This window comes from Apaloderma vittatum, unplaced genomic scaffold, assembly GCF_000703405.1.
Source record: "Apaloderma vittatum isolate BGI_N311 unplaced genomic scaffold, ASM70340v1 scaffold45213, whole genome shotgun sequence".
In the NCBI taxonomy this organism is placed as follows: Eukaryota; Metazoa; Chordata; class Aves; order Trogoniformes; family Trogonidae; genus Apaloderma; species Apaloderma vittatum.
Genome location: NW_009708308.1, coordinates 1 through 11,915, shown reverse-complemented (window position 1 = coordinate 11,915; position 11,915 = coordinate 1). Strand labels below are relative to the sequence as shown.

Below are 11,915 nucleotides of genomic sequence, written 5' to 3'. Positions count from 1 at the left end.
GCCGTGGTCTGGCCACTGTGGTGGTGTTGGGTCTTCGGCTGGACTTGGTGATCTCGGAGGTCTTTTCTAGCCTCAACATATCTGATTGTGTGATTCTGTAGCATTCTGTAGAATCCTTACTCTGTAGTGCTTTTGAAATCTGATAATGGTCACATACTAAGAAAATCCCATTCTTAGATCGACATAATTAAAAAAAAGTAGTTGAAAGAAGGGACCTTAATGAAAATCAGTTTCTCCTCATGTACAAACATAAACTCTCCATCTTAAGGAAAGTATTTTAATATATGGCACAACTGTGTATCTTGACACTTCTATTAAGATGCTGTCCATTTACACCTAGAATGCATATGTGCATCTTCTTTTAAATGGAGTTTGAAGAAAACATTCTAAGAGTGTGTGTTAAAATATGATGCTAATTTAGGCATTAGCTTTTGCCAAAGGGAGTTAGAGTTCCTTGTTGACACAAACAGTGAAACGTGCCACTTTCGATGTTCATGTCAGAAATTGAACATGTCAGTTTTGCCAAAACTATAATGGGTTTAATCTTACTCTTGGATCATCTGCTAACAAATTTATTTTATATTTTGTTATTATTGTAAGATACAACGTGGGAGAAATAAAGTGATCATTCAACATAATTATTTCACTGTAATAGTAATTATCTTAAAGCAATTTTTTAGAGGTGTTTCAGAGATATAGCTCCAGTTGCTTTCATTTGGTTTAAAATGGAGTAATTCTACTGTTTTGGTGATCATATCTTACAGGGATGCTTCCTTTGGTACTTGCAGTTTTCATCTGACGTTGCTGGACTGTTTTCATGCAATAAACAAGGTCAGTAAACAACATTGTTTCTATTGCAAAAGGTCAGTTAAATATTGCCCAGAAGAAAAAGAAGCTTTAGGAAGCGAGGATGTAATTAGAGCTGTGCAATAGCATATTTTTTGGTTGTTGCCTAGTTTATTATGTATGATGCATTGTAATAAAACTTCCACATGCAGCATCCATAGAAGTCTACCAGTACCTTATATAATCAACTAGTAAGGTGTTTGAAGAGGGAATTCTGAGTTTTAGTTAGATAATCGTTCAGGACAGTAATTCACACCTCTAACTCCCAAGAGTTGTGTGATAGGTTTATTATAGGCATTAAATTTTAGGCTGCCTGTAGCCTTTGAAAGTAGTTTGGAATTGGTTGGTGATGTTTTAGGCATTTGCAGCATGTGCTAGTGACTTCATGTTTTGCTTTAGTAGTACAAATAGAACAAATGTTAAGAGACAGGTGCTTTTTTTAAAAAAAAAACAACAACGCTACAAATTATCAAAATCTAGTGTTTCACAGCAATACAGACGAGAAGCAATGTGATGCTGAAGGGCAGGGAAATTATGCATTCTTTTTAGTCTGTATGAGTAGAGAAATGGGGAGTTTTGCAGCTCTCCATTCAGCTACGGTCTTGTGTATCTTGGGTATCTCTGCCAAATACTGATGTTTTTACTGATTAAGACAGCTTCTTACAGATTTGTTTTCAGTGATTTTGGATGTTTTGACATTGGCTGCTTGTACGCCAAGAGTGGTGAATTGCTATTCATCTTAGAACAGCAAGGAAGAGTATGGAAGATTATACAGTGAAGGAGGAGATTAGAATGTAGTACCTTAAATGGAGACAGAGGTTTATCTGTGTTTGTGCTTTCTCGCTTAATAAGTGGGTAAACTGCCAGTTACCCAGATGCTTTCTTTTTTTATACAGTATTAAATACAATAGTTGTGAATATTTACGGGAGGTCAGGGACCACACTAGTGTCTGCTTAGGACTGTGTGCCTGCAAACAATTTGAGATCAGTGAAGATACTATCATTGTAACGAGAGCAAATAGCATTCATGCACAAAAATATTTTTTTGTCCTTGAGTGCAGATTCCAGAAGGTACACGTAATTTCAGTAGATAATTTTTGCCAGTTAGTTTTCACTTTTTAATTTTGTACATCTAGCAGTAATAAAAAGTCTGAATGTTTCTGTAGTCTGGAACTTGGTAGTGACTCGATGAAAACAGAAAAGAGTGGATTTGCTTGTTTAACTTCACTTATATTAAAATTTACAAATCAATTTAGAATCAAGACTGAGTTGATCTGTGTTTTTTAAATATATGAAGAAACCTTTCTGAAAGAGTAGAACAGGTATTCGGGGGCTTTCACTAAACTAAAATGATAAACTGTCCTTATTGAAAAGTATTGTCTTTGATTAAAACTGTATTCTGAATTTTAGGCTTTGCAGTATGGTTTGCTGGATTTCAGTACATTTGATGTAAATGAATATGAGCATTATGAAGTAAGTGTTTAGTATCAATCTTCTGATTTGTTTGCTCTTACTAATGCTAAGATCATTGTTTATAATACGTGCTATTTTTTTTATAGTATTAAGTTCCTTTTCTGTTTTGTCCCTTCAAACTTTGATAGTTAAATAAAAGTGTGTGGCCAGAGAGAGAATGTTAAAAATCAGATGTAAGCATAGTCAGTCCCAAACGTAGCGGGGGAGAGAGAAACCAAAATGGAAATAAATGCTTTTTTCCATTATTATTAAAACTCTGGAAGATGACAGGAAAGTGGGAACTAGAGTGAGAATTTGGCGATCTTGAACAGGTCATGCATATTCTTGAGCAGTCTTGATTAGAAGCTCAAGGGCATACAACTCCAAGCCTAGCTTAATTATGGAGAGTAAAGTGTGTATCTGTGAACACACAGCAAAAATATAGTAACACTCTGAGAAAAAGAAGTAAACAGGGCTGGGAAACTCCAAGCCTATACAATTTACGTTTGATCATGGGAAATGAGCGTTGACAATGAAGGACTGCAACTCTTGACCGTATGCAGTCTCAGGAATGCAAAGCTGCCAGTTACCTGTAAAGAGAAAATTAAGAGTTCTTAATATCTAAAAAAAATCATGATTCAAATTGTGAAACTGGTAAGGCCAAGGTCATAATTTAGAAACTTAGAAGAATTAAAGATTGGAAGTTATGCTCTTCCAAAACTCTTAATTTAGAAAGAGGAGAACACAGGCAAGGAAAGTGAGGCTGAGAGCACCTGGTGTGCTTCCAGTGGAACAGAAAGCAGGTGACTAGCATAACTTCCTTTGGCAAAAATTGTACACCACTTCTATTTAGCATGTATTTTGAAACAATAAGGAAAAGCCTGAAAATACAGGGATAATGATAAACCAAGCATTTTCTCTTGACAGAGAGCAGAAAATGGAGATTTTAACTGGATAATACCAAACAAATTCATTGCCTTCAGTGGACCTCATTCAAGAAGTAAAATTGAAAATGGTATGCTTAAAAAAGGAGGTGGGGGACACAAGCCCACTGCTTTCTTAGTTGATTGTTATCAGTAAGAACAAGCTTTAAAAATTGTTCCTCAAACAGTGTGTTTGTTCCTTGGCTCTTTTTCTTTTATAAGAACCCTGGCAGTAAAGTTTATTGCTTGGTTCAGTTGTATCTGACCTAGGTGATTATGTTAAAATTCCATTTTCGGTTAGTCTATTTCTTTATGTTGAACATGAGTTCTATTTTTCATGTCTTGTTTTTGAGTCTTGGTTTATTTCTGCAGTTTGAACCTTACTCTCCTCTTTTTTTTTTCCTTTCTTTTTTTTCATATAGGCTATCCCTACCATGCGCCAGAGGCTTATTTCCCATACTTCAGGAAACATAAGGTCACCACTATAATACGCCTCAACAAAAAACTCTATGATGCCAAACGGTTTACAGATGCTGGATTTGAGCATTTTGACCTCTTCTTTGCTGATGGAAGCATACCTAGTGATACCATAGTTAAAACATTTTTAAATATTTGTGAAAATGCTGAAGGTGTTATAGCTGTTCATTGCAAAGGTATAGTGTAAAAATGATTTATATTACAAGTAATGCTTATAGTTACAGTTCTTGAGGTATTTTGCACTACAGTTTCATTACATCTGCTTATTAACATCTCTGCCAAACTGCAACTTTTCCATACAGATTGTTTTTGTGCATCCATTTGGCACTTCATCTTCCATTTTTTTTAAGTTTCAGAAAACCTTCCCAGCTATTTCCAAGAATGAGACTGGTGAGAGTGGGCTTGCCAGTATTAACAGCTCTTTCTACTGAAAAGTGTTAGCACCTTCAAAGGGTGCTTTTGAGCAGGATTTTGAAGTCCTGACAAGGTTTATAGGTCTTTCTGGAAATACACGGTTAAATATATGAAGCCACAAACTTTTAAAAATATCAGTGCAGCTTTTTGAGGAGATTCCTCATAAAGTATGAGGGTTCTTCCAGAACCACAGAAATATGTACCCCTCAGCAATCCTTTATACCAGATGCATTGGGCATGCTCTGCATGTCTGTTCTTCCAGAGTTAGACTGCCAAGGAACAGATACACAGAGCATGCCCAATGCATCTGGTATAATGATACAGTTTTTTGTGGTTCGAAAGGAACTTTGTTTCCTTTCCCACACCATCTTTAATAGACTATCAGATGTTTGTTCTCCACAAACTTTGCCTCAGTAGCATACCTGATAATGCTGTGATTGAAGGGGAAGGGCCTTTTCTTACCGCATTTGCCTGAGACCTGCAAAGACTGCATTTTTGTTTCTGGATCTGTCATCCATTTGCTGCATTTTTATCAGGATCATACTGTTCAGTGGAAGAATTGGTAAAAATGGCACCTTGACTGTTGGGAAACAAGTGCATACTCTTACTTTCCCCTGAGGCATATTGCTTAATTGATTGCACCTGAATATTGAGTATCAGTGGTACAAGTGCTTTGTTTTCGTGCAAGTGAAGATATTCTTGGATATTTGTCTTACCAGTGGTGTTTAGACTACCTTACGTTCTTCAGCCTGCTTTTACTCTTGAGAAATAGTAGAATGCTGTAGCTGTAGCATTCTGGAGCTGTTCTTAAAGCTGAGCAAGACATGGAAAGTGCTGTCTGGTAGTCTTGGCTGGTGGGCTATACTGAAAATTTTACACTGGTGTAGATCAGTTGATTGTTAAATGAGAGAAGATGATGTGGGGTTTGACGTTTACAGCAAGTGACCAAGGAGAGGAGCCAGTTAGCTGGAGCTGTCTTCCTTTTCTTCTCATGTTTCCCAAGATAAATAGAGCTGTTTTGAGGGCCTTTGCAAAGGTTTCTCTTTTGGGAGGGCTTTTTACCTGTGTTGGCTAGTACCCTGCCTTGCTTATTGCAAAATTTCTGTTTTCCTTGGGAAGTGAAGCAAGAGGTTAGTTAGGGGGGAGTTTGGAAGAGCAACTGGTTTCAGTGCAATGTGTGTTAAATTTGTAAGAATGTGCTTTGAGAATTTTGGAAAAAAAGCCAGCTGTTTTATGCCATGTATAAAAGCATTCTCATATACATATTCATAGATAGGTAAATCAAGATGGATAGACTTGCAGATATTTGTAAAGTCACTGGCTTTGGAAGGTTACCTTTCTCAAAAAACATGTGAGCAGTGTATTAGTAACCTTGCATGTGGAAAAAAGTACTCAAAACATTAAGTTATGCTTACCAAGTTTGATAAGTAACAGGTTTGTTTGATAAACTAGGCAAGTAACTGTCCAAGTAAAAATGTCTGTAGTTACAGCAGATTACAGATGAAGATGTGTATATAAAGGAAGCTGTTCTTTTATCTTACACAGCTGGTCTTGGACGAACTGGCACGCTTATTGCCTGTTATATTATGAAGCATTATCGGATGACAGCTGCTGAAGCTATTGCCTGGATTAGAATAAATAGACCTGGTTCGGTGATTGGACCACAACAACACTTCCTGATGGAGTAAGCAGATTGATGATAAATTATTTCAGAAATAGATCTGGATATCTTTTCCTTCTTCTTTTATTGTATGCTTAATAATATTATGTGTTAATTTGTTATGGTTTGGGCTCTTTTTCTTTTGTTTTCCTGTTATGAAAGCAAACAGGCAGAACTCTGGACAGAAGGAGATATTTTCTGTGCAAAGTTGAAAGGAAACCATAAAATTGCTGTAACAAGAATTCTGTCAGGAGTAGACGATATTTCAATTAATGACACCAGAAACAGAAGAACTATCCAAAAGGACCTTGAACTGGTAACCATTTGAATATCGTACTCCTGTAAAAGTTGTAACTGCTATTGAGAATCTCTCAGGTTCTGAAGAAAACTGTAGGTACACTAAAACTATGTTCCTCACATTCTTTTTCCTGTTTGTCCTTTGGATATCATGGGATGGGAGGGAGCAGGGGAAAAAGTTGTGGACAGCAAGTATGAAAAATGAAGTGTAGTACAGGTGAAGTCAGAGTACCTTTTTATACTTCAGTGCGTAGTAATTAGGTAAATATTAGAACAAATAAAGTACTCATGGTTTGCAATCAAAACCACTGTGATTTTGTTTTGGATTGTCTGTTACTTCATTGCCTGTGTTAAAAGGGAAGGGATTAAAGGTTTTTTGCTCTTTTTGGTTTCTAAGTAATTGCAACTTCTATAATACCTTTTGATGCTGCCTTTTAAAGAATGATACTGTTGTCTTAAAAAGGCAAGCGAAGAAGGGAAGTGCTGTACTTGATTGACGATTGTACTGTACCTAAGCAGAGATTCGATAATATGTTTCCACTGGAAAGAACAGAATTAGATTTATGCAAGTGAATTTTGTTTGATTTTATGCTGGCAAACTTTACTGTTGGGATAATTCTAACCATGAGATTTAAGATAAGGTTAATTCTTCAAGTTTTAATCTTGGTTTATCCCTTCCTCTCCTGCACTTATCCAGTACAGTGATGAAGATGAAACAAACTGTGTAACACAAGGTGATAAGCTTCGTGCTCTGAAAAGTAGAAGGCAAGCAAAATCTTCAGTTGCGTCTCCGCTAACGTAAGTCAGTTTCTTCTGAATGTATAAATGCCAGAAATACTTTTATCTTCTTCACGCATACATCCCTTTGCACTCAAAAGTTTGTTGCCAAGGCTGCTTTTACTTATTTAAAATAAGTATGAAATTCGTCATTTCTCTGCAGGCTTGGCAAGCACTGAAGAGGTAGAAAAACTTGGTTAAAGAACTGCATAACTCAATTTCTAGTTTTCTGTGTTGTTTTTGATTCCAGTAGTCTGTACTTCACAAGCTCCTGTAGTATTTCTTAATGCTTTACTTTTAGTTTAATCACAAACTTTCTCTTTCCTGCGATGGTACAAAAATGAAGCAATATGACTCCATGTGGTGGTGTTTGATTGGGCTGAAGTAAGATATGTGTTGTTTTTTGAAGAAAAGTCAGCTACCTAGGAAGAAGAGTTGAAAGAAAAATGTTCCTTTAATTTCCTCTTCCTTGGAGAGGAACTTCCCCTAATCCTGTGGATTTTGAGGTAAATGCTGGTAGTAGATCTGGAAAACAGAGAGTAGCACTATTTCAGTAAAAAAATTCAGGAGTGCGTTTCTGTCAGGGCATTTGGTATGCTGGTCTCTTTATTTTAGACAAGTTCTGAAACACCACCTGTAAAAGGAAGTTCATAGTCACCGTTGCGTCAGTTGTAGCTTGTAGTAACTGTAGGTAGAAAAACTCTCTGTCTGCCCTTAAGTAAACTACAAGAGAATGCAAGACTTGCAGGACATATTTCAATCTCATTTGATTGCTTGGAAAGGAATCCCTTTCTGTGAGAGTGAGCCCTGTCTGTGAGTTCTTTGCAGCAGCAGGGTCACAGACCAAAGGCAATTTGGCTTTTGTTGTGCCATCTTGCTGTAGTGGATGGTGTTGCTATAGCTGCTCCACTTTTTTTTTTTTTTTTTTTAAATTTTTCTTTTTTGTAAGGCCAAACAGTGTCATCAGACTTAGAAAAGTGAGATGTATGTAGTAATAATGTGCTGAAGGTAAAGGGAATGTCTTTGGAAGCCATCATGCATTGCTGTGTATGGATTCTGTCTTTGTTTTAAAAGATTCTCTTTTGTTCATGCTCATCGTTTACACAGATAAGGATAAAAGAAACGACAGTTTCAGAACAAAGGTGTACCCAGCTGACATTAAAAAACCCCACTAAAAATGTATCACTTCAGTTACCTCAAATAACACAGTAAAAAACCTTGCACATTAATTTATAAGGCACATAGTGCCTTAGTTTTCAGTTCATAATTTTTTTCATAATAGATAGTTTAAGTCCTGTAATAAAGGTTTTGAATGATCTCATTCATTTTATGTTACATAGAATGAATGTAGACTGTATGGTAATGTATTCAGAGACATAGTTGTAATGTGCAAAAAAACTTTTAAAATATTATTCATGAAGCATTTTGCAACATGATTGCTGTAGTTAAAACTACTTAGCTTGTACTTTGGTAGAAGTAAAATAATCGATCTAGATTTATAGTTTTGTTGCGTTTTTTCTGGTGTACATTGTGGCACAGGCAAGGTGGAATTTCGCTCCTCATGTTCCCTGAAGTTATTTGTACAGTTTGCAGCTTATGCTGAGATAACTTGGTGAAAAATGAATATGTAACTTCTTACCTTCTTTTTTTTTTATTTTTAAAACAAAATATTGCTAGGAATATTTAGCTGACCTACATGATTCAGTAGTCTTCCCTAATAGAAGAGGTGTCAGCCTTTTCCTCTTTTAGATCATACTGTTAAAATAGTTAATCTTGCATTTTACCTAAGCAAACAAAAATAAGCTTCTAAATCCTCCGCACAGTTTTATTTCACAGAAAAGAGGAAAAAAAAAGCAAAGTAAGAACAACAGAAGCTGGGACAATTACAGTTTTTGAGAGCTAGAGGCATTGGTTGTGTTTAAGTCACAAGGGATTTGTGTGTAACATTTGTTAATGCTTATTGAAGTTGGCTGTATGCTTTGATGAATGGATACTTTGATTATGTTCTAATTAGCAATATTCTGCACCTTTGGCAAAGGATTATGAATTAGCTTTTGCTACTTGGAACACAGGAAGGTAATATACCCCATCACCTGGGTGTTCACATTAATTGTTCCTGCAAACTAATCTGGCATCCGTCTAATGTTTTAGTATTAAAGCATATGGTTGTGAAGTAGGATCTATGAATACAGGTGGATCAAACTCAAAAGAGATGGCAGCAAGTGGACAGAGGTATATTGCTCCCATGTGCGCTTATTTTCAAAAGTGTGATACAGAGTTTGTTTGGAGTAGACTGTGCTTCAGTGAGGATTTCAGTAAATCTGCTTTGATTCCAGCAGCACGTGGATACTACGTTTGGCAGTTTCTAGTTGCATGGATTGTTACAATCATAGTAAGAAAATGCTTGGCAACAGTTATAGAGCAATATGCTTTTGAAGAACTAGAAACAAGCTAAAATGCACCAACAGCTTTTGCTTTTGAATTTTTGTTCATCTTTTCCTCCTCCTCCAACCCCTTTTTTAGATGGCTCCTAGCTATGCTGGTGTCTACACTGTGTAGCATTGTCATCTGGTGGATTGTATGTGGCTCCCTTCTGCCCAGCCTGCTATTCTGTCTAGATGGTTTAAGAACATAGTAACCATCAGGACCCCCTGGGAGAGAGCCACTGTGTAAGTGTCCCATTCCATTTCTCTACAATAGCTCACGCTTTCTGTCTAGTATGTCTCATAAATGCATGCTTTCATATCATGTTTTTTATTGGCTTTGTTGCAAGAGTAAATTTCACTGCTCTGGCTTTGCTGTATTTTTTGTATACATTATTTGGAGTAACTGAGTTATTTTTATGGCTGCCTTGCAATGCAAAAAGGTGCAGAGCTTTTGTAATCAGGATAATTTATAATTTTGAAAGCTTTCTTCTCTGCTTGCTCCTGCAAATAAGCAAAACTATGAGGTGGAAAAAATACTGCTTTAAAATATGATCCTATCCTTTGCATATTGTAAATGAAAATGCTAGCTTCAGTTTTGCTTTGAAATTCATGAACTTGGAAAGGTTAGTTTCCAAAAGGGTAGTTTTACTCATGTGAAATGCCAGAAATTAGAATTTGTTAGAAATGTCAGTAGGCCTTTGGTTTTTTTACTAGGAGATTATAATACTATATGCCTTAAGAGGCACTAAAATGAGGCTTCTTCTTTTAACAGAAGATGAGGCAAGTTATCGTATTAGGTTGAGGCTCACTTGTTTACACAGCCAACCTAGTGTGATCTTCTTTTGTTACCAGTTATTTCTTTTAGTGGAGCGTTATGATGTCCTTCTGTTAACTGAGATTCAGAAGTAAGGCATTAAAAACATTAGTTGCTCAAGTACAGTTTTCTCTCTTTCTTCACTCTGCTTTTCTCAGAGTTGCTGTAGTGATTGCTGCGCCCTGCTTCCACTGAGAGATTCAGTGTTTTCATCAAATGATCAGCTTCTATCTCTTGGCCAACCAAAATATCAGCAGCATGCAGAAATGCCAGAAATGCCCGAAAACCCAAACAGGAACTTTTTGCTGGCTACCGTGTCTCCCTGGAGCTGTTGCACCATGCTCAAAGTGAAATGGCTTCTTTGGGTGAATCCTTGAAAATTTAGTGCTCTCAGAGAAAAAGCAGATCAGAAAGTGTTTTACACCAGAAGGCATTCCGTTGTGGCAGAACATTAAGGTTAAGAGTTTCTATCCTTCTTACTTTGGCCTTGCAACTCTTTGTATGGACTTCTAAATAAAAGCATGGAGCTCTTTCTGCTAAAGTGACCTAATAACTAAAGAATGGGACCTGGGGAACTTGTGGACGACTTAATTATGCTGTCACCCTTAGCTGAGGTCACTTTAATCTTAGATTCTTTTGGAGAAAAAAAAATAAATAACTGAATATCACTTTAGCTTTTTTTTCTTTTTCCATTGGTATCTAACTTTGTCAAAGAAATACTTAAATGAGAGGCTTGTTATCAAAGTTTTACACCAAATGGAGCAATATTTCTTGTCTTAGTGTTTTCCAGAAGTCAGATCTCAGATTTCTAGACACAGACTGAAAACATAGACTTAAAACATGGGTTAAAAAATGAAAAAGTTTCTCCTTTGTTTTCTTGTACTGTAAGATCAGTTTTGTCCAACTATTATTCTTTCTCTTATATCTCTCTATACTGGAAAGAGAAAAGACTGATGTCACACTGTGTTTGATGTCACAGTGCAAGCCATCAGGTAACTGGTGCTGCTGCCTCTTACCCAAGGTTGATAGTCATTCAGTGTTGGTTTATATCCATGAAGAGGAAACGCTGAAGGTTCTTTTAAAAGCTAGACTGACATTCTCTCTGTTATGCCGCTTGTGTCCCTTGTGCTTTAAGAGAAGGAGTTATTCATCAGGATCATTAATCTCTCTGGGTTAGCCTGGTGGTCTTGTTGGCTGGTGCCCTGTGGACAGAAGAGTATGAGTTGCTTGTTGCCTGTTGATGACTTCAAACAGTGATTGTGATCTCGGGCCTATTTTCCTAAAAATCATGAAGTAATGAAGGAGGGTGCAATATTGCATTTGGCAGACCTCATGAAACAGTTGAGACTCCTCAATAAAGCAGGTACCTTTGGCAAGACTAAAACGCCCATCAGAGGCGTAACATCTCTTTTCCTCATCAGCCCCTACGATACTGTAATAATTTTTCTTTTAAGAACGTGTATTGCATGGATTGATTTCTCTCCAAGGTGTATTTATTACCTTGCTGACGTTTCAAGTTTTAAGGATTTTGTCTTGGGTGGTGGAGTTTGGGCTATAGTATCCTGATGGTGTATGTGTCCTGATGGTGTACTTGACCCTTCCAACCCACCCTGAATTAAATGGTGAAAGTAGTAAACTATTTAAAAGGTGGTGCTACTGACCCAAAAACACTGTTCTGTTTTAGCAGGTTGTGATTTGCTCAAAGGCCAATATAATAGCTTGAATAAGAAAGTGTATAAAGTAGGCTGGTGTTTGGGGAGTGTATTAGGTTCAGAAATACCATGTGATGTTTCTGTTCCAGATGAACAGGAGATGAAATTTTTTTACAA

General features: G+C 36.7%; 1 protein-coding gene across 1 annotated transcript; it reads left to right on the top strand.

The window, feature by feature from the left end:
• Window positions 1-699: 699 nt before the first annotated feature.
• On the top strand, window positions 700-6,871 carry LOC104268091 (dual specificity protein phosphatase CDC14B-like; the record flags this gene model as incomplete). Its single annotated transcript, XM_009866498.1, has 7 exons — window positions 700-831; window positions 2,257-2,319; window positions 3,226-3,313; window positions 3,644-3,874; window positions 5,658-5,796; window positions 5,935-6,088; window positions 6,767-6,871. Coding segments are annotated over 7 exons (912 nt in total), but the record flags the coding sequence as incomplete, so codon positions are not given.
• Between the last annotated feature and the right edge of the window lie 5,044 nt (window positions 6,872-11,915).